At 39.9% G+C, this 21,671-nt stretch overlaps 4 protein-coding genes across 4 annotated transcripts; all 4 read right to left on the bottom strand.

The window, feature by feature from the left end:
* Nucleotides 1-22: 22 nt before the first annotated feature.
* Nucleotides 23-2,727, bottom strand: LOC108807003 (serine carboxypeptidase-like 46). The gene is made up of 10 exons (XM_018579230.2): nt 2,320-2,727; nt 2,117-2,218; nt 1,935-2,030; nt 1,535-1,627; nt 1,361-1,440; nt 996-1,277; nt 782-906; nt 588-680; nt 352-469; nt 23-271 (listed from the first exon to the last, which is right to left on the bottom strand). Exons 1-10 carry the CDS (start codon nt 2,570-2,572, stop codon nt 122-124), a joined length of 1,392 nt encoding a protein of 463 aa, XP_018434732.1. The 5' UTR covers nt 2,573-2,727; the 3' UTR covers nt 23-121.
* A 2,066-nt stretch (nt 2,728-4,793) lies between these two features.
* LOC130495920 (uncharacterized) lies at nt 4,794-5,899 on the bottom strand. Its single transcript, XM_056987535.1, has 2 exons — nt 5,325-5,899; nt 4,794-5,166 (listed from the first exon to the last, which is right to left on the bottom strand). Exons 1-2 carry the CDS (start codon nt 5,738-5,740, stop codon nt 5,136-5,138), a joined length of 447 nt encoding a protein of 148 aa, XP_056843515.1. The 5' UTR covers nt 5,741-5,899; the 3' UTR covers nt 4,794-5,135.
* A 2,362-nt stretch (nt 5,900-8,261) lies between these two features.
* On the bottom strand, nt 8,262-13,525 carry LOC108812812 (RNA polymerase II C-terminal domain phosphatase-like 3). The gene is given in 32 exon segments (XM_018585180.2): nt 8,262-8,785; nt 8,787-8,814; nt 8,901-8,947; nt 9,024-9,214; nt 9,217-9,280; nt 9,356-9,454; nt 9,456-9,468; nt 9,545-9,570; nt 9,572-9,681; nt 9,684-9,743; nt 9,746-9,785; nt 9,787-9,813; nt 9,892-10,038; nt 10,115-10,144; nt 10,146-10,224; nt 10,226-10,554; nt 10,556-10,621; nt 10,623-10,703; nt 10,705-10,737; nt 10,739-10,824; nt 10,827-11,010; nt 11,012-11,161; nt 11,163-11,224; nt 11,227-11,247; nt 11,250-11,277; nt 11,279-11,325; nt 11,328-11,378; nt 11,381-11,981; nt 12,066-12,126; nt 12,213-12,268; nt 12,342-12,477; nt 12,561-13,525. Coding segments are annotated over 32 exon segments (3,360 nt in total). The 5' UTR covers nt 12,932-13,525; the 3' UTR covers nt 8,262-8,749.
* Nucleotides 13,526-15,209: 1,684 nt separating this feature from the next.
* Nucleotides 15,210-16,998, bottom strand: LOC108806302 (trihelix transcription factor ASR3). The gene is given in 4 exon segments (XM_056987507.1): nt 15,210-15,435; nt 15,438-15,662; nt 16,019-16,068; nt 16,152-16,998. Coding segments are annotated over 4 exon segments (960 nt in total). The 5' UTR covers nt 16,757-16,998; the 3' UTR covers nt 15,210-15,355.
* Nucleotides 16,999-21,671: the final 4,673 nt, after the last annotated feature.

The following is a 21,671-nucleotide window of genomic DNA, read 5'->3' on the forward strand; positions in this document are numbered from 1 at the left end:
TTCAAGTATTTTTCCTTTCTCCCTATGCCATAATCAAAATGTAAAACCATTTTTGAAAATATTGTTTAACCAAAAGATGTAATAATGTTTTTACTTACAAGCTCAGAAAATAGAAATAACATCAGAATTCTTCAGGGAGAGGATTACCACCCAAGAAGGCCTTGAACAACACAAGTGATCTCTCGGGCTGCGAGAACGGTACCTCGTGAGCTGCTCCTCTCACCGTTGCAAACGCCAATACGTTCCCATAAACCTGAGTCCACCCACCAACCTATAACCAACCACACCTTAATTAGTATGTTCCACATCTTTTAATTAAAACGTTTTGACAATGGAAAAACCGAAGCTAACCTGTTGTCCTGCGAACCAAACGCGATAAGGCACGGTTGTACTCAGTCCCAACTGTTGAGCCAGTCTGTTCACCAATGTTCTACTTCCCGTTAACGGAATGACGGAGTCTTGATCTCCACTGTTATTATTACAAGAGTACCCATCAAGACAAGTTAAATACAAAAAAGAAAAGAAAAGAAAAAATACTAGTTAAATACAACTTTACAACTCGCACCAAATATATGTGAGTTACCTACCTGTACACAAGAACTGGAACTCCAGCTTTGACAAGACTTCCTACAATGTTTATCGTCGGTACTTCCACATCAAGTAGTTCGTAATCCAGCACACTGTCGTCATCATCACAATAAAACCATTTTTGTAAATTATTAGGTGTTCCATCAACGGGACCAAAACAACTAAGGTTAAGATCCAGTATAAGTGGTGTTACTTGCTGCACACGGCCCATTTGCGAGTTCCGACAAGCCGAGCATGGAGAGCTTTTTGCACATCTCTCCGGTTAAGATAGTTAACCGTCTCGTCTTCTACACACACATCCACCGTCTCTCCAACTTGCTAAACAATATAAGAAAAAAAAATCATTATATGTTCATGCACACAAAAGACTTTTTTTCTTAATAAATATTATTGATTTATGAACTCACTTGAGGGCTAACTACTTTGGATTGAGATAACACAGAGGGAATGCAGACGTCAAGAGTAACGTCATATTTATCTACGAATCTGCTTGTTTCGGTGCTAACTTGACTCATAACTTTAGAACACATACTTGAGACTTCTCCTCTATAGTACTCACTCACATACCGTGAGTAATTACAATAAGATGTAAACATTTTGTAAGTTGGATCCGATATCAACCCATGAGACCAGAAATATTCTGCCCGTGAGTTGAAATCGGTAGAGAACTCCAAAACCGGGTTGCCAAGCTACAAAACCAAGAATTGAATTAGAGACCGAACAAAAACCGGTTTACAATCACAAAGAGGGGTATGAATGAAAAAAAACTCACAGCAATGCCTTTGAGGTTAAACAAATGGTGCTTCTTGTTATACTGAACCATAAGCTGAGCCAACTGAGGAACATAATGGCCTACAATTTTCATATGTAATTAATGCATTTTTTCTTGTAACACTAATACATTTAACTATGAAAAATTCAACAGAGAGATATAGGATTTTCTTACCAGCATAGCTTTCACCAGTGATGAAGAGACTTCTGTTGAGGTATTGAGGGAATCTTTTGAACCATTTTTGCAAGAACACAAGATTGTCTTTTGCTGTAAAATTTTGTTTCAAAAAATACACATAAAGACAAAGATTAGAATGTCTGATATGTCAAGACAAAGAAGAAGAGAATAATTTCTTCAGATGCGATCTGGATTCTGCAAAAAGGTCTAATCTTTATCTACTTTTTTGTCAGACTGAGAAAGAGAACAAACATAGAAAAAGCTGTATCTGTTTTTAATGGGAAATATATTTTATAACATTATTTTCCTGTAGAAAGTGATCTAACAAGCAACATATCGCATGCACCCCATTATCATCATCAACCACATGAGAACTAAACTCATTTGTAACTGTTACCAGTGATCTTATCGTTGACACCCTCATACGAAGAGCTCTGAGTTGCATAAGAGAATCCAACTCCAACAGGTGTTTCCAGATACAACATATTAGCCTCTGCATAACTCAAGAACTCAGTTTAATACAGTTACATTTCTTGAACATAGATGTAAAAAATTCAAAGTATATATAAAGACTTTTACCATGATTCCAACTATGCTGATTCCTCACCAAGACTGATCCCTTTGGTCTAAAAGGTCCATTCTCAGAGAATGCACCAACACCCAATGATGAACATCCAGGTCCTGGATGAAAGATCATTATCTTTAGGTTTCAAAGTGTATTAAAGAAGATGAAAGATTCTTAATTTTGATTTTGGGTTCTAGTAAAAGATGTAACTACTAACCTCCATTGAGCCAAAGGACGAGAGGCTTAGAGATGGGCTTGGTTTCTGCTTCAGCCAAGTAGTAAAACAGAGCTCTCTGTTTCTTCTTGTCTATAGAGACATAACCAGAGTACTGCTGAAACCCTACCTTGGGTTGACCGGGTAAACTGGTGATCCGGTCAGCCCGGGACATAACAGTGGAGCTCACTAAACTCAGAGCATGAAGCAGAATTAGTGCAGTCACCGTTGTTAAGCATTGCCGGTGAGACATCATGGTTCTTGTCTAAATCAATAGAGAATAGAAGATGACTTTGGGTTCTGGCTTCTTTTTTTTCTCATATGGTACGGCATTTATATCAAGAAATCACCTTTTCATATCTTTTTGTTGTTAATATCGAGTATTTTGTAAATATTTCCTTCTCTGAAAAAGCTGTAAGCGGCGTGATTTACAGGCAAGTTATTTTTTATAACTTTTTTGTCATAGTTTTTATAATCCTTTTCGAGTACTAATGCAGTGAGTTTGCACGTTAACATTTCCGCATGTATGTAACTATTTCATAACAAGCTATATATTATATACTATTGAGCTATATTCATTATCATCACATTAGCTACCAGTAGTTTAGATTTGTATATAAAAACACAGCTGTAATATGGACGGTAAAATTACCTAATTAATGATGTTGTGTGAAATAACAAAATTAAGTAGCATTACAGAAAGCTTTCTAAATTGGTATTTGATAAAACTCTCATTTGAGAAATTATTCGTTTGGAGTTTTGAGATATCAAATAATATTTATATACTGTTATTTTATTTGTTTTAGCATATGTTGAAGTAATAGTAGTAACTTACATATGCAGGAGTGTTCCTAAATTGGTACTCCATAAATTAATAGGTTTATGTTTCTTCCTGTAGTCACTCTTAAGGCATTGTTATGAATTATTCAACCTTTTATGGCATTGAAATTTGCAATTAACGAACATGAATAACCAAGAAACTCAATAAACAATGAGAAACGGTTGGTGATGTGATCAGCAGATGGAGCTTGGGCGTGGCTGGACTTCACTCAAACCTCAAAAAGTCATGTTGTCCTTTTATCATTGTTGTTAATTTCTATTCAATTCCTCTCATTTTATATATAAAAAACAGAAGAAAAAGATAGGAACGATATGGGTGTGGTCCTATTTTTCTCTACGCATGGTACTATGGTGGATAGAAACAACTCATGTAAATGAGACGACAGATTTGAGAAAATTATAGAGAAAAAGATGTGGTGTAGAACAGTGTTGATGGCCCATCCCCACCCTCTTAAGTCTTAACTTCTCTCATCCATCATCCATTTGCAAATTGAACCGCATCCTTTAAGAATGGATAACAATTCACTGCAACAGATCCGGTCTGGAGCATAAGCAAATGAAAATGTCGTTTAGGGCATCACATTCAACTGTTAGACCGACACTAATTATAAGTCTTTGACTCTTTGTAAAAGTATCTAGTTGACGCTCACAAAGTTTTGGTGGGATGGTACATCTAAGAAAAAGAAGATATGTGTTCAATCTCCTGGTCTAGCTTACCTCACCAAATCAAAACGTGATGGGGACCAAATCAATATGTCCCGACCGATTTTAGTAGTCAAACTTTTGTTGCATTTTCTACCTTCATTCTCAAGGTGTCTTGGCTTTGAACTTTCCTAATTACCGACGTTAATTGGTGCTATCTTAGCTTTATTGAATTCGACTTTGACCAATTATAACATTATTGTTTACTTCATTTAAAGTGACGTTGTGTTCCAGCAGGTTGAGTATATTTGTTCACAGTACGAAATTTTGTTTTATAGTTTTATATGACCATAATATGGTTCAATTCTTTTTTTGAATATCAAGAGTTTAGAGCCGAAACCCGTATTCTCCTCAGTGTGTAATATTAATTTTATCTCAGCAATCACTTGAACTAGACCTTTGACACAGTGGTCAGGATTGTTTCGGCTAAGCTAATGACCTCTGGTAATATAGTTCAAGTTTATAATAAACAGTAAATCACATAGATAAAGAAAATAATACCCATATATATGTTAAAAGTTGCTGCTTTCAATCCTACCACACATCACTTTTCTAGTATAATAAATAAGCTAAAATTGGAACTTACGTAAAAAAGACTGTTAGTTAGGTCATATTGAAAAGGGTCTGAAACTTTGGAAGAAAAGTTCATCAACAAATTAGGAAATCAATAATATGTGTTTATGTTCTCCAACAGTAACAAAAGCGTGTTTTATTAGGGTTCGGGGAATGGTGCAAAAGTGTGTATATGATTGTGGTGGGGAATGGAAATCAATCAAAGAGCCGCATGCCTATCACACCCACTTCTCATTTGGTTTCAACCAATTTTGTACCTTTTGTCCCCTCCCTCTCTTCTTTTCTTTTTTCTTTTCGTATGAAAATATATATCGACAAGATGGTCCTCTATATATTTGATTATTTTAATGATAAGCTTTTTTTTTGATCAAACAGCTTTCATTGAAACTTAAAAGAGTTCAACTCCATCAATGGAGGATACAATAGGGTTACATGGAACCAAACAAACCAAATCAAAGACCAATACACTGGACAAGCAATTGAGAAAGCTTAAACAAGTACTCAAATAAAAGCTTAAAGATAAAGGTGATATCACAAGTTCAACCACCGTTGTCTCCGAAGGTAGGCAGTCAAACAAGAAGACTTCTTCAAGTTGACAATCTTGTTCGAAACAATAAAGGGGAGGAATGAAAACCTCCATGGTCAAAGAGGTCAGACAGTTGACACCATCTAAACGAGAGATGATAAACATCTTCGCTTCTGCTTCAAACAGAAGCATCTTCAAAACAATGCTCCCTGTAACAATTTCACTAATAACAAGTGATATATGTGGGATGAAGAAACACTCCTTAAAGGAGAAAGAAGGGCAATTACTGCCCAAACAAACCAGATTTGCTGGAAGGATACACAATTTAAGAACTTTCACTCCAAGCTGCCAGGAGAGGAGAGAATACCTTATCATTGCAAAAGCCATTAGAGCAAAGGTGGAAGTAAACCTGCATACTGCAGTAAATGAACAACGCCTGCATACTGCAGTAAGGGAGCACACATCGACCACAGAAGTGCCAACAAAGGCCACATATTGAAATGCAACCGACACAGTGGGAACTACCACAGAAAAACTCAGATCCAACGAAACCAGTTCATATGAAATCATCAAACATAGCTCTGGATCTGAGAACTTAAAGGTAGCTGTGGCCCATAGATCGTACAACTGAAGGAAATCCGTGAAAGATAGAGTATCAGGCGGAGGATCAGGAGGAACCGGCGGATCCGGAGGATTTGACGGGAGAGCAACCTTCAAACTCGAATCTGGTGGATCTGAGGGAGGGCGTGGAAGGGAAGCAGGACCTTCTACGAGCGGCGCCATGGAAAGAGTGGAAGGAAAGGAGGGGGAAGAAGCTTCTCGTTGATACGCGTGAGGCGAAATCAACGGCGGCGAAAGGGTGGTGAAACCCTAATCGCCTTTGCTATCCCTTGTTCCTATTTTAATGATAAGCTACAACATCCAAATCCACTTAGAATGATACCCCCTTTACTAAATAGAACACCAACTTTATGTATTTGTTAAATGAAGACATTAGTCCAATGTACGAATACAAAAAAAAAAAGAGAAACAACAACTGTAAATGGTGCCTACAAGAATTTTTCTTTATAGATGACTTTTAGTATTGTACTCAAGCTCTTGTTAGGTTTCTATTCTCCAAAGAGAACTTCATTGATTAACAGTCAACTAAGAATCAATGATGGATAAAATATGTCCAGATGACACATCTCCAAAACATAATTAGTTAAAATTTTAACTCAGTGAAACCGAATCAAACTATAAGATTAAAAACACAAATAAAAATTAGTTTTGAAATGACTTTTGAAAATGTATAATTAATCAACAATCTCTTATTTAGATCTTTTTACATCTCCAAAACATAATTAGTTAAAATTTTAACTCAGTGAAACCGAATCAAACTATAAGATTTAAAACACAGATAAAAATTAGTTTTGAAATGACTTTTGAAAATGTATAATCAACAATCTCTTATTTAGATCTTTTTATTGGAAACCGAAACTTATGTGGTCTTGATCATGAAATCATTCTTAACAAAGCTTATACACATTATTGTTGCCAGATTGGTAGACCTAGACTCTCCCCAACAAAACTTGCAACATCATCATGTGTCAGTCTTTTAGGATGGACAGATCGATATTGTTATCTTTTATATGCAGATTCACATTCACACTGAACTTTGTAGGCTAGTGGTAATTTTTGAGAGTTTAACTATATTCACGCTGGAAACTAAATTATCACTGATTAATCAATTTGGACTTTGGTTTTGACGCAAATGATAAATATGATGAGATGTAATAGATCGATCCATTATATGACATTAATCGGAAGATCTTTCAAATTCGGATTAGACAATGTGGTACGTTTTCAGGATAATCCACTATGTAGCATCAAATGCATTTTTCATTAAACCGATCGTATCCACTATGTAGCATTAGATACATTTCTCATTGAGCCGATCGTATCACCCGATTGGACATGTCAAAAAAGGCAAATTTGTCCAATCTAATCTATTAATTTAGGGATTATCTACTATTTGAAGTTCTCATTTAAATTTTGGACTCTTTCATAGTGGTTGCTAGAATATATCATGTCTCCTATATAATGCAACCTACCAACTTAAATTAAACCAAATCTTAACCAACATAGATTAGTTAAACCTAACCAGTAACACTTTATAATACTTTTGATTAATCTCTTAATATAATTAGATCATATAAAACTGAACCACTCTTAAATCAACGAGTTCCATATCATTCCAGACATAAGAGAAAAAATATCCGACTCATTTACAATGTAAGCATACAAAGACCGTGTATGTTTATGCTCATTGATCTTCCAAAAACCAAATAATTGTGGCATAGACCAACATAGGCTCATGTTCGTATCACTAACTTTACTTCCATATATTTACTCTTCACCTACATATCACAACATACACAGTTATGCAAGAACATGATTTTTTTTGTTCAAACAACCAAATAATGGTGGCATATGGTCAGTAGATTTTTTAAAAATGTTTATTTATATATTAGACTATGTGTATAAGTTTTTTTTTTGAAAAAGGGCATAACTATGTGTATAAGTTAAAAGGTAAAATGTGTGACAAGGCAAACTATTATACTAAAAATGAAAGAAGATTAAATACAAACTAATAACAAGTACAACACAAATTATAACACTATTAAATTCTATATATATTTAATAGAATATTATATATATGTCTAATATGTATATATATATATATATATATATATATATATATAAATGTTACACAAATATATATAATATTATATACACATGTTATATATACCATATATTATTAATTGAAATTTGACAAATTAATTTCCGCCTTTTAGGGCGGGTCCTAATCTAGTTATTATATTAAAATTTAACGTTGTCTTACAATGATGTTGATCTCTTTCCTTTCTTTCTCAAGGTCAAAAGGAGCTTAACCTTGACATTCTTCTTAGTTCTTATCAGAAATATTAAGATAACCCGTGGAGCAGAGGAGAGTTTAACCTTGATATACATATATTTAAGATTTTTACCGAATTTTCTTAGTTGATAAGCTGATTCCCATAGTCATAGATGACTCGTATAATAGAACCTAAACCCGAGTTGTGCATAACGTTGGAGAGAATGGGTGTCTTTTCTAGGCTCTTAAAAGTTAGCATTTTTGCTTTCTTCTAAGTAACTCATCACAAGAACCAGTATATCATTGATCTATTACCAGTAACCTGTTGGTCAAGTAATACTTTAACGTGATTGACTTGTCTAGATGAATTTGATTTCTCCACCACATTTAATTCTGGAGATTAATAAGTAGGAGGTATCAAAGCTTTCTTTCAGTCATTTAACTAAGCATTTTATTGTCCGTTGTCTTTTGTCACGTTTGCTTCCCACAAGAGCATACATAGCACAACAACCGAACCTGACTCGTCATGAATCAACAACATTCAACAGGGGAGGACCAAAATTGAACATGATCCTGACCCATCATCACTTTTCTACTGGGTCTCTCTGGTTTAATATTTTTCATAACCAGAGACTGATCATTTCCCCTTCACCCTCCCCCCACCCCCCAAAGTTAGTAGACACAAGTTGAAGTTTCGGTTTTGTTAAATCTCCCCACCCCCCTCCCCCGCATTTTAATGAAAACTGCCACTTGCTGGGGCAAATGAATGCATATGTGTACCCACCGGGCCTTTGCCTAATAAACCGATATGACCTATTGGGTTTTCAGGCCATAACAAATTGGATGATATGGTGGGGGATGATGATATTTAGCAGGCGGGAAATGCATTTTGGTATTTAAGGTTTGATGGCAAAATTGCTTTCGTTTGCTCTCTTGGTACAGAAACGCTGATGCTTCCACCCTGCACTCGGACACGATTGATAACTATTACCAAACAAGAAAATACAAAATTACGGTTTTACAAATCTTTATAAAGGGGACTCTTACCAGCCAGGATGAACAACAAATTTACCCTTGCTTAGTGCCCAGTTCACCTGCTTAAACAAAACACATTCAGAATCTGCAAATGGACCCATCAGTTTCAATAAAATTTTGCAGGCTGCCTTTTACCTTGTCAGTTCCGAGAGAGTTTGTGACAACATGAGTAATATGTTCATCAGCCTGTGTTGTGCAGACAGCACCAAACTGCTCAGCAGTCTGCCACAAGGGATGCAACTGCGGGTTGGCTTCACCCACTGGAAATATCCGACTAAACACAATCCGACAACCAGCCAAGATCTTTCGTTGCTCGGAAGCTAAATATTCCTCACATCTGCTTCGTCTAGTGAAGTGTGAGAGAAGAAAATTTTATGTATTCTCTCAATAACCTGCACAGTGAAACTAGGTCATGATGCTAAAACCTGAAACTGACATTACAAGGTGTATAAAAACAGAGGGCAGACCGCTAATGTAGATGCCAATGTGCCTTCCTCAGGTCGCTCATCGAAATCTACCTCAAGAAGAGAAGGACCAAGAAGCCCAAACTGCCGTCTACTGCAAGGGGAAATAAGTATATCTGCAACACAAGACAAACATTATTACAGTAAATAAAAAACACAGTCACATGTTAGCCATAGTGCGTTAGATGATACCTTTCAACAACTATTAAGTTCATTTTTGTTATGAGGCCACACTCGGACAGAGTCGTCTATGATCACAACAGACGATTCCATGCCCATAACTCCTTCTAAATCTTTTGCTCTTGGGTACTTCGTTCATCTCATCAAGAGGTCCCATCATCTCCTTTTGATATGACTCGCCCATTAAAGAGAACCCCTTCTGGATCAAGCGTTTGGCCATCTCTGTAGCATACAGTTTGTTTCCCATAGTGTTAAAGATGTAACTCGTACAGCTTGCTAGCCTGAAACTCACAGTAAAAAGTTACAACCAAGTCTTGCACACAGAGCTTAACAGCATGAAATATTGTTCACTGGCTCACCTTCTCCAAAAAATTCCAAATCCCCGTTCTCAGTTTAGTCCACATTCCCATGTGGGGGAAACGAAAAAGATGTCTATATGGTTTGTCACGATCTTGTTCTTCCTTCTTCCTCAACATCGCCTCATGGGCGGTTTCAACCTCATGAAACTAAAAACGAGAAATAGCCAACTTCAGAAAGAATGTAAGAGAAGTAAGCAAACTAGAAGGGAGAAAAATAACAAACCTTAGCTGAGTTGAGAAGGGTGTGGTCTAAAATCTAAGACAAGAGAGAGCTTTTTTGATCCAAACATTTTCTTCTGTTCCTCTAACCTTCGAGTTCTCTCTTTTGGATAGCACTCTCTGCTTGTCATCATATCCTTCAAACAGGTGCTCCACATCTCCCCAACTGTTCATAGAACGAGTAGGACCTGCTGCAGCCGTTACTGATGCTGCTGAAACTGACACGTTCTCCTCCTGATCTTTGTCTGTCTTAAGGTCTACTGAATGTGTAATTGCTAATGGTTTGTCAGTAACATTTTTCTTGGTGAAGTGAGCTGAAATATCAGGCGTCTTTCCTCTGACAGGTTCACCAGACATTCTCATGTTGCTGGTACCATTCAGGCTAATATTTTGCCGTGGAACAAGCTGGAAGGTGTTTTCTAACACTTCTGTCTTACCCTTCAGAGAGAGTTGAGGAGTCATTCACTTGTGGACTGTTTCTCTACCAAGAGTCTGCTCTTTGAAGAGTACATACCAAGCAAGATTCGGCGAGGATCACGTGGTTTCATGCGAATGCTTACAGATTCGTCCTTAGGCGCTCCTGGCTGGTGAAGAATTAGCAGCTAAAGCATTCGATGCAGGTTTACTAAACTGGTGGAGCTACCACCGGTGGTACGGAAGAGCCAGGAAGTTGTGCTGCTCTTCTTGGATCCATTGGCTTCTGAGGAGCTTTTTCGGTACCGTTTGCCTTTGTCCCATTTTAAAGATATTCAGAAGCATTGCAGGATTTGGCAGATTCTGAAGCATTGTAGGATTTTCTACAAATTCCTTCAAAAGAGACGACAGTGCTTCAGTTGAAGCAGTCGTCGGTACTTCCTGATCACAGAGACAGTATTCGTCGGCATTAACACTTGTTGCCATTAGATGTTATTCCGGTCTCAATCAGCCTGGGCTTGGATTCCAGTTTTTGGTGCCCTGATGATTCTCTATCTTCTAGCCAGCCACCAATACCAGTAACCTTTTGCGCATCTATATTCCACTCTTTTTTCTTTTTCCATGCAGGCCCATCAATTAAAAAGTTCACTGGTGGCTTTTTGCTTTCTTTGGTTCACCAAGTCTGCAGAAGGCTCTACTTAGGACTAATGGTTACGCTGGCACATCAGGTTTCGCAAGCCGTAGTCTTGGATCTTCGACTCTTTGCAGAAGGTTTCACTGTCTGATCAGATGCAAGAACTTTTGAGTTGCACCAGTTGGTGCAGACGTACCATAAATGGACGAAGGATGTGGTGAGCAGTGCTAGGTACAGTATTTGCAACAGGCATGCTTCTAGAACTAAAACTGGAGGGTAGAGGAACGTCTTGCCCATAAGTCATGAAAGTCCCCGGCTTTGTACTGGCAACAACAGAACTAGAAACCTCACCACCAATGCCTCCATTGCTGTCATTAGGTTCTCCTGACGGTGTTGGGCTTGGAAGGTCATCCGTTTTAAATGTTGAATTAACGCCAAACTTTTTCTGGTAATTCGAAACTGCTTTAAGGGCCTCACTCTCATATGGATGATGTACTTTGGCACCTTCAGTCGTTTGGCCCTCTTTACCAAAGGGGAAACCTGGTCTAACCATCATATGGCGACCATTTACGGGTAAACTTGGTGTCGTTTCCCTTGTAGGCGATGGAAGGCTGTCTGCATCATGGTCCTTATGAAGGTCTAGCAGAGGCAGCCTGCTCCTTGCGTAGAAGGCTCCCCTACGCGTACCTTCTGTAGACAGATTTTTTGCAAGAAACGAATCACCATTACTTGTCTGAGTCATTCGATTAACATTCTCCTCACTACTTGCTCCAACGTTAAGTGAAATAGCAGAACGTCTTAAATTTTGATTCATGGCTTCTATCTGCAAAACCAGGACAGATACTTATGTAAGAACGAAGGCACACGTTTCTCAAGGTTTGAGACAAGTGAAGCCGAGAGAACACACCTCAGTTCTCTGGTTAGAAGAGAGAAACCTGGAACAATTGTCATTTACCAGAGATAGCAATCTGTACAAGAATTCCAAAAAAAAAAGAAAAAAAGTTAGCAATCCAACAATTCCCACATGTTCAATCAAAGTTTTTTTAGAAAGAACCTTGACATAGTGTCCTTATTAAGCTCCTTAGACATATTGTTCATGGAGGTAAACACCTGAAAAAAATTGATAAAGAGATTAGAATCAAGAACAGAGCATTCAAGTACAAGAGATCTTGAGCAGCCATACAGAGTTAATGGTCTGAAGAGAAGCAAATGAAAGTTGCATCAAAGTATCCCTCTTGGGAAAATCATCATTATCAGAAACCAGCTCTCTCAAAGACTCTAAAGCCCCCAAAAGTCTGGAACACACTCCTTCAAATGCTCTGAAACAAAACATAAAACACACAATCAATCAACTACACCAGAAGGGTTTTATTTTTTTTCGTCATCATCGTCACGGACTTACATCTGTGCTTGGACCAACGAGGTACTCTCCAACACATCACGGATGAGTTTCACTTTGGTCTCTAAATCCCTCTCCTTCTGAACCCTATCATCATCTTCCACTTTATCAGCAACAACAACAAGAGATTCAGTATCCATCTCAACTCTTGTAGCAGTAGAGTCCAAATCAATCTCCCCTTCCTCCAACTCTCCTTCCTCTTTCTCATCATCACTGTCTTCAATCACAATCTTATCACTCTCTCTCGTTTCATACTCCCTCCCCAAACCTTCACTCAGCGGTTTGTTCTGCACAGCCTGCGCCCATGCGAAATTCGACAATCCCGAGTTCGCGTATCCACGGTACCCTGGATACTTATTCACCAAATCACTCATTGTCCAAACCCTAGAATTGCCGTCAAATCCTCCTCCTCTTCCTCCGGTCACAGCGCCACCACCATCGACGTCTCCGCCGTCTCCCTTAACTTCTTCAATCGAAGCGTTACCAGAAGCAGCACCCCGATCTTTCCATCCTCTACACCCGCCGCCAACACAATCAAATCCTCATCTTTCCCCATTCGAATACGATCTCAATAACTGAAATTAGGGTTTTAATCCGTGATTCAAAAAAAGAACGGAGATTTCAAAGTTAAGAATTTTCAAAAAGCTTCCCAATTCAAATTCTCGATCGGAGATTTTAAATCTATTCGCTTTTTCTTTTCTTTTTTTTTTCAAATCCAGATCCAATTTTGAGATTTTTTTTTTCTCCCGACGCCGACGAGCTTGAGAGATTGTGAACAAAAAATAATGACGATACAAGAGAGAGAGAGATTAGTCGTTAAATATAATAACGACGAGGAGAATCTAGTTGATTTCAGTTTAATCTAGACCGTACACGTCAGCGATCCGAGTAACGTAAACTAGGTCAGCGCGACGTATGGGAGTAATGAAACTGTGAAAAGATATAACATGTGTGTGTTTTTTTTCCTTACCATTTATATGTCTCACGATCCAACGTTTTTGACTCGAGTGTCATTCAGTTATTTGTTTTACTCCTACGAGTAAAGGATTACCGTACGCTTTTTTCGTGGTCTGCGGCGGCTATCATGAGGCTGCTACTTTGTCCTTTATTACACCAGATTGACACCGAAATTAATCAAAATGTCTTAGCATAATGGATAATCGTAAGATATTCAACGTAATTTTGGAGCTAATTTTTAATTTACATCCCCTTTTTAGTATCAGATATCCCCTTTTTTGGTATGTTACTAATGTGGTATGTTGGATACGGCTTCAATTCAGTCTACTTCATATACTAGTGGCCTGATTAACTTTTCATTAGTTTTGATTACCAAAAGGTTTTGAGTCGAAGAATATATAAACCTGATTTATGCATTGATAAACATAGTTTTCAATCACTTGATTCCGAAAATCGGTTGACAATCTTAGTGTAACAAAGAACATCAAAAAAATCGTTTATTAAATATTTATCTAAAAAGTAACTTTAAAAGTTAAATAGTCGTTAGAATGATGTTTATATACGATGATGTTATTTTCCCTGAACTAATCAGTTATAGCTTGGGCATAATCAGCTTTTCAATAAAGTCTATACGAAACTTATATTTTCAGCCAGATTTACTGAATATTGTCAAAATAGCCTAAATCTAATTAAGAGAATTTATTAATAAAACAAACTAAAATAAATACAAACGAATTTCTTATAAAATAAATATGTTATATTATGTGTTAATAATTTAATTCCAAAATTAAATCTAAAGTATATATAAATTATATTTTATTATAAATGTATACATTGGAAAGCCTGCATGTATAATTACTAACTAAAATCTAATTAAATAATTTTTTTAAATATAGAGAGTAAATAATATATAATCCACTTATTAAGGGAAGTAAAAATAATGAAACTTTAAAGTTAACAAAAAAAAAATTCATGTTTAAAGCAACAAAATCATCAAACTATATTGGGGCATTTGAATTAGTGAAAATGGTAAAATTGGGATGACTATTTGGATATTCTTTTCAGATTTAGGATATCCATTTAAATTACATAAAATTAAATATAATTTAAATCCTCAAAATTCATAAATAAATAATATAACATATAGACTTGAATATTATATGCCCAAATATCAAAAATTGATTTGGTATGATGTTTTGAGTCTTTTTGGCTATTTGGATATTTTCATTTGATATTCTGAATCATTTTTGAATATTTTTGTCTACTAAATCTAAAAAATAACTGATACATTATATATGTAATTATTTTAAATACTTCTAAATACTAAGAATATTTCGGTTCAAGTTCTGATTGTTCGGATATTAAACTTTTGGATTTGTTCAAGTATTTGACTAGGATTGATACTAATTTTTGGATCCGGTTCGTTTGATTTCCAGATCTGTATTTTTTCAAGCTATAGATAAAACAAAGTCAATTGATGTCCTACAATCGTATGTTTATATAACATGCTTGAATCAGTGTTAAAGGACAGAACAAAGACATTTGATGTCCTAGAACAGTATAAATCTCCATGTCTTATTAGTTTTGTTTTTTAAGATGTCTGAATCAGAAAAGGGTAAATGAAGACAGAACTGACTATATCCCCCCCCCCCACCCCCACCCCCACCCCACCCCCAAGGTTTATATAGATTGGTATAGAGCTATTGTGGTGGCATAGATATTCAATCAATAATGGTGGTAAATAAAAAAACAAAAAAGAGAGAAGAAGAATAATGAGAAGTAAAGTTGAACCAATATTCGACGAAATTTACATATTTATATATGTATTAGTATTACTATACCTATAACTTATCTGCGATTTTTGCCACAGCATCTGCGAGCTTGTTGAGAACAGCTACTAAGTTAGCATCATGATCTTTCTTTGCTCTCTGTCTAGCTTTAAGTTTGTATTCTGAACTTCAAGCTGTGCCGCCAATAACTGTCCGTTTCTTTCCAGTATCTCTATCAATTGGTTCTGCGTGCTCTTTGTCGCTTCTCCTTCTCCTTCTTTATCTTCACCACTAGATGTTCGCTTACGCTTTCTCTCTTCTTGAGATGTTGATCCAGCTTCCGGTTTTGCTTCCTCTGGATGTCTCTCTTTCATTCCACCTTCAATTCCAAAATCAAACTTTTTGGTGAGAAAAAACAAGATAATGTAGAGCATTCAACATAAACCAAAAGATCCTAGTTACTATAATTTGGTGACACAGCTAATTCATTTTATAATATGAAACAATTCTCCTACATAAACACATAATCAAGAGAAAATTTAGAGGTCTTACACAATGGATAGATCATAGCAAATTTGGAGATGAGAAACACAGAGAGTTAAACATTTATAAGATCCTATATTGTTCTTTGCAAAGCACTAAAGACCATACAGAAGCTTCCCGGGTCACAGGTTCGAACCCCAGCACGAGCGAATCTAATCTTTGCTAGAATATAAAAAATGACAAAACACAAACCTTGTTCTGCTCCACTAGCTGCTTGCTTCTCCTTGTCTATAACATCTTCACATAAAACGAATTTTATTACAACTGATGACTTCACGACAATGAACATATAAAGTGTTTTGAGTTCAATCTCATCTTTACCCAAAGTGACTTATGCGCCGAAGCCGAACACAACTTCTCCACACTCCTCGCCGCCTCCTCCTCCTCCATCGACGCCGGAGCCAAACCAAGCGAAAGAACCGGATTCGCCGGAGGAACCACGCCGCCGTCGACGATATCGTAAACCTCTCTATCGAAGAAACCAGGAAGCTTCCTCTCTCTACGAACATCGTTCCTCATCACCCAGTACGACTCCGCCTCCTCCTTCACCCGAGACTCCCACTCCTTGATCTTCTTGTAGTCTCCGGCGAGATTGCTCCACCTCTTCCGGCACTGGACCGGCCCGCGGTTCACGCCGTGACGCCTGCAGTAGGATGACACCGAGGCCCACTTGGGCTCCATCTGACCCGACCCGAGCGCCATGCCCGCCGCTCTCCCTCGCCGGACCCTGTTCTCCGCCACTCTCTTCCCCTGGATCAGCACCAGAATCTCCTGTCTCGTCCAGCGCGGCAGCCTCGCCGTCTTGACGCCGTCATCTCCGCCTTCGTTAGACGGGGTTGTGTTATTATTATTATTCTCCCCACCGCCGCCGTTAACGTCACCGTCACCGTCAACGACGTTCACTCCCAGCCCCAACGGTTCCAGAGCCATAGAAACGGGATATTATTTCACTTGATCCTGTTTTTGATTATGGCACGTGCGCAAACGGGCTCAGATTCAACGGCGTTATGGTGGGAACATCCCCGTTACGGCGTTTGCGGCGGGGAGAGAGTGCTAATGAAGGGAGGAGAAAGGTTTTATTTTGTGGAGATAATGACTTTTAACGTATAGAAAATACTGTATTTCTTTTTTAATAATTTGATAACTGTAGATATATTGACCCTTAAATCCCTTTTTTATTTAATCTCGGCCCTTAACCCTTGCTTAAGGTTCATGTAGATTTGTTGAATTAAAGGGCATATATAATCAAGTAGTAGATGTGTGATAAAGTAGTAAGCCGCTCTCTCTCTAAAGCTACTGTAGCAAAGGGGGCGATTTCAAATTTCCCCTTAGGGTTCCAGCTTAAACCGTCGACGGCCTCACGCCGTTCGTCGAGAATCTCCTCTTTCTCCCTCCTCTTCCTTTCTAAACCTCCATGGATTTCCCTTCCCTACCCAGTTCGACGCCGGATCCTCCCGATGACGATGCCGTTCCATTGTGCGACCCCTCCTCTCCTTCCACCGCGACTCCTCCATCCTCGGTGCCGGCGGAGATACCAAACGCCTCAGCTCCTTCTTACGCTCAGAGATTTAAGGACTCCTTGAGAAACCTTAAAAAAATCTCCACTCCAATCTCTCTCTCTGATGGCCTACCAGTCGTAGAAGCCCCCGACTCGATTATCCTAAAAGCTTCGGAGGAATGGAAGGACCACATTCTGGCGAAGTTTCATGGACGTGTTCCCCACCCGGATAGAATCTTCGCCGATTTGAACCCGGTTTGGGGAAAGAACGGTGATATCACAGTCACGATCATTTCTCCTACAGCTTGCCTCATCTTTGTCCCTTCAGTTCCTACTAGGGAATGGATTTTGCAGGTTGGCTATTGGCAGGTCTCAAATTGCGCTCTTTCGGCCTATCCTTGGACTCCAGGATGCAGTCTTGAGGAGGAAGAACTTGTCTCTGCTCCGACTTGGGTTATTCTGCAAAACGTTCCCCTCCAGCTCTACTCTCTCGAGGGAATCAGTGTAATAGCAAGTGGCATAGGGGAGCCACTTCACACAGAGCACTCTAAACTTCCTCCCTTTCACTATGGAGACACCAAAGTGAAAGTTGAGATTGGTCTCGACGCTCCCCCTCCAGCAGCAGTGATCGTTCGAGACAGTCAAGGCTTCTCTGTTCGGATTGATGCAAAGTACCCCCGCCTTCCGCCTCAGTGCTGCAATTGTGGAAAGTTTGGCCACATGCTAAACTGTTGCCCCCTCCCAGTTAGCAACAAAGGACGACACCGGAAAGTTGGTAGCAATACTCAACGTGCGGCTGTAAAGGAGGTCAGAGTCCGGGACCCTCTGCTTTCTGCCAACCCTGCTCCTGCAGTCCCACCTTTACTCCCTCCAGCTTCAGCCCCGAGGATGATCGCCCGCACTCCAATGCCCCAAGGAATCCCTCCCAAGACTCCAAGGAGTGCTCACCCTCCTCTGTCTCCAGTCTCGGAGGTGGATACTGTAATACCTTCCCCTCAGCATCCTACTCCTCCTCAAGAGAACTCTCCTCACGAGCTCAGCGTCTCTTCACAGAGTAACACAGCGACAACTCATCAGCCTCGACAAAAATCTATAGGTCACAGAACAGAGGCTTCGCGCCGCCTCGTCCTCACAACCTCCTCTCTGCCTCTGGGGCAAGCACATATTCTTGTTCCCAACGATGAGGTTGATGGCTTTCAACCCTCACCGGCCACAGCCCGAAAAGCTCGCAAATTGCAAAGGAAGCTGGTCTCTGCTAAGCTCTCCAGCCCCACTTTTGCGGTCAACTCAATATTCTCAAAGTTTCGAAGTCTTCCCTCTCGGGGAAGTCCTTTGATTCAGTAACTCTCTCACCTCCATCCTTTGTATATATGGATCTCTTTTCATGGAATGTCAGAGGAATAAATAGTAGCTCAAGACAAGTCAGTGTGAGAGATTGGCTGAGATTAAATAAACCCTTGGTGGGGGCTGTATTGGAAACAAAAACTCGGGAGGAAAATGCAGCTAGGATAATACATTCGACCTTCCCAGGTTGGAGATGGGAAGGGAACTATGAACACTCGGAATTAGGTAGAATATGGGTTGTCTGGGACCCTCAGATCTCCCTCATTGTCTACCAGAAAACGGCTCAATACATACTTTGCGGCATAACTGATCCTGCCTCCGGTACTTCTTACACGGCAGCCTTCATTTATGCTTATAATACGGAAGCCCAGAGAGCCGATCTCTGGAGAGATATTGGAGTTCTTAATCGCACCTCTCCTCTTTCATCATCTCCGTGGATTCTTATGGGTGATCTCAATCAAATCCTCAATGCCCAAGAGCACTATTCGGCTGAACCTTATGACCCTCCTCTGCACGGGATGGAGGCTTTAAGATCCTGCATGGAAACCAATTCTCTGGTGGACCTGAATAGTCGTGGGGCATTCTTTACTTGGACAAACTGCCGTCCAGAAGACCCTATTCTTCGGAAACTTGACAGAGCTCTGGTTAATGATGCATGGCTAGTGGAGTTTCAGGATTCAGTGGCGGTCTTTGATCCTCCTAAGGATTCAGATCACTCGCCGTGCCTTGTCTCCCTTCAGCCTACTCAAGAAAGGGGGAAAAAAGGATTTAAATATTTTTCTTTCATCTCCTCTCACCCTGAATTTGTGTCTCAGTTACAGGAAGCTTGGGATACTGAGGTCATGGTGGGCTCGAAGCTTTTCACTCTTGGTCAGAAACTCAAGAATGCAAAGACTTGCTGCAAATCACTCAACCGACAGGGCTTTAGCAACATTCAATCTCGTACTAAAGAATGCTTGCTTGAGCTGGAGGAGATCCAGGCTCAGCTCCTTTCTGACCCTGATGAGGAGCTCTTTGAAGCGGAAACGCAAGCCAGAGACAAATGGCTATTCTTTGCAGCTGCTCAGGAAATCTTCTTCAAAGCCAAGTCCAGGATCAGATGGCTCAAAGATGGGGATGCTAACTCCAGGTTCTTCCACCAGGCTGTCATCGCTCACTACTCATGGAATGTCATTCGCTACCTTAGAGACCATTCTGGTAATAAGATTGCAGACATCCGCCAATTGAAGGATATGATTGTCGCATTCTACACTTCTCTTCTTGGGACTGAGGATGGAGGAATTACTCCACTGCCTGTGGAGGAGTTCAGAACCCTTCAAAGCTTCAGGTGTTCTACTGCTCTTGCTGCGCAGCTTTCCCAGATCCCAAGTGCTGAAGAGATTCAGCAGACTTTTCTAAAACTCCCAAAGAACAAAGCTCCGGGTCCCGATGGGATCACTAGTGAATTCTTCCATGATGCGTGGCCTATAGTGGGGACTGATTGCATCAGTGCAGTGCGGGATTTTTTCATCTCTGGACGCATGCTGAGGAAGTTCAACTCAACCACAATCGCTTTGATCCCAAAGATAAAGGGTGCGGATGAGCTTGGGAAATTCAGACCAGTCTCTTGCTGCACCACAGTCTACAAGGTCATAGCATCTCTACTCAAGAAGAAACTCAAGCTCTTTGTCTCTGATGTGGTACAGAGGAACCAGGTGGGATTCTTAAAGGATAGGCTGCTATGCGAGAATGTCCTACTTGCATCAGAGCTCGTCACGGGATTTCACAAAAGAGGTCCCCTAACTCGTGGCTGCCTCAAAATTGATCTCACAAAGGCCTTTGATAACCTTCATTGGTCCTTTGTCCTCAATGCTCTACGAGCCCTTGATCTCCCCGACGTGTTCCTCAACTGGATTAAGGAGTGTATTACAACTCCAACCTTCAGTGTGGCCTTCAACGGGGAATTGGTGGGATGCTTTGCTGGAAAGCGAGGGCTTCGACAGGGTGATCCGATTTCCTCACTTCTCTTCGTGCTAGCTATGGACACTCTGTCTAAGAAGCTGGACGCAGGAGCTATTGAGGGAAAGTTTGGACTGCACCCACAATGCGACGCTCCCCTCATCACTCACCTTAGCTTCGCTGACGACGTCTTAATCTTCTTCGACGGCAGTGAAGCTTCTCTCGTGGGCATTCTGGAAATCCTAGAAGAGTTCAAAAAAGTCTCAGGCCTAGGCATCAACCTCAGCAAAAGTGAAGTCTTCTTCGATGGTGGGAACTCTACGCTAGTGCAGGATGTTGTTGCCAGACTTCACCTAAAACAAGGCTCTCTACCGGTGAGGTACTTGGGAGTACCTCTCACAACACGCAAGCTCAGGAAGCAGGACTATCAACCGCTGCTTGATAATCTGTCAGCTAGGTTTACTTCATGGACAGTGAGACATCTCTCCTTCGCGGGCAGGCTTGTGCTCTTAAAATCTGTGATTTATGCTGTCATCTCTTTCTGGGCAACGATCTTCATCCTGCCCAACCAATGCCTCAAGAAGCTGGAACAAATGTGTAACTCTTTCTTGTGGAAAGGTACTCCTGGTGATGCTAGGGGGGCGAAAGTAAGCTGGGATTCAGTATGCTCTCCTAAGTCTAGTGGAGGACTAGGACTTAGGAAGCTAAAACCTTGGAATCAAGTTCTTGGTTTAAAACTGATTTGGCTTATCTTCACCGCTTCTGGATCGTTATGGGTCTCTTGGATCAGGCGCCACCTGATTGGCAATCAGGATTTCTGGACTTTGGACTCTGAAAACTCAGGCAGCTGGATCTGGAAACAGCTCTGCAAACTGCGACCCTTGGCTCGTCGGTTTGTTTACTGTCAACTTGGCTCCGGAATCACAGCACGGTTTTGGCATGACAACTGGACCGGAAATGGAGCACTGATCGATCTGACTGGTCCTCTGGGGCCGCAAATTGCAGGTCTTGATCTAGGTGCAACCGTTGCTGATGGAATTATTGACGGGAATTGGTGGTTGCACA

The sequence above is a fragment of the Raphanus sativus genome, chromosome 6, assembly GCF_000801105.2.
Source record: "Raphanus sativus cultivar WK10039 chromosome 6, ASM80110v3, whole genome shotgun sequence".
Classification (NCBI taxonomy): domain Eukaryota; kingdom Viridiplantae; phylum Streptophyta; class Magnoliopsida; order Brassicales; family Brassicaceae; genus Raphanus; species Raphanus sativus.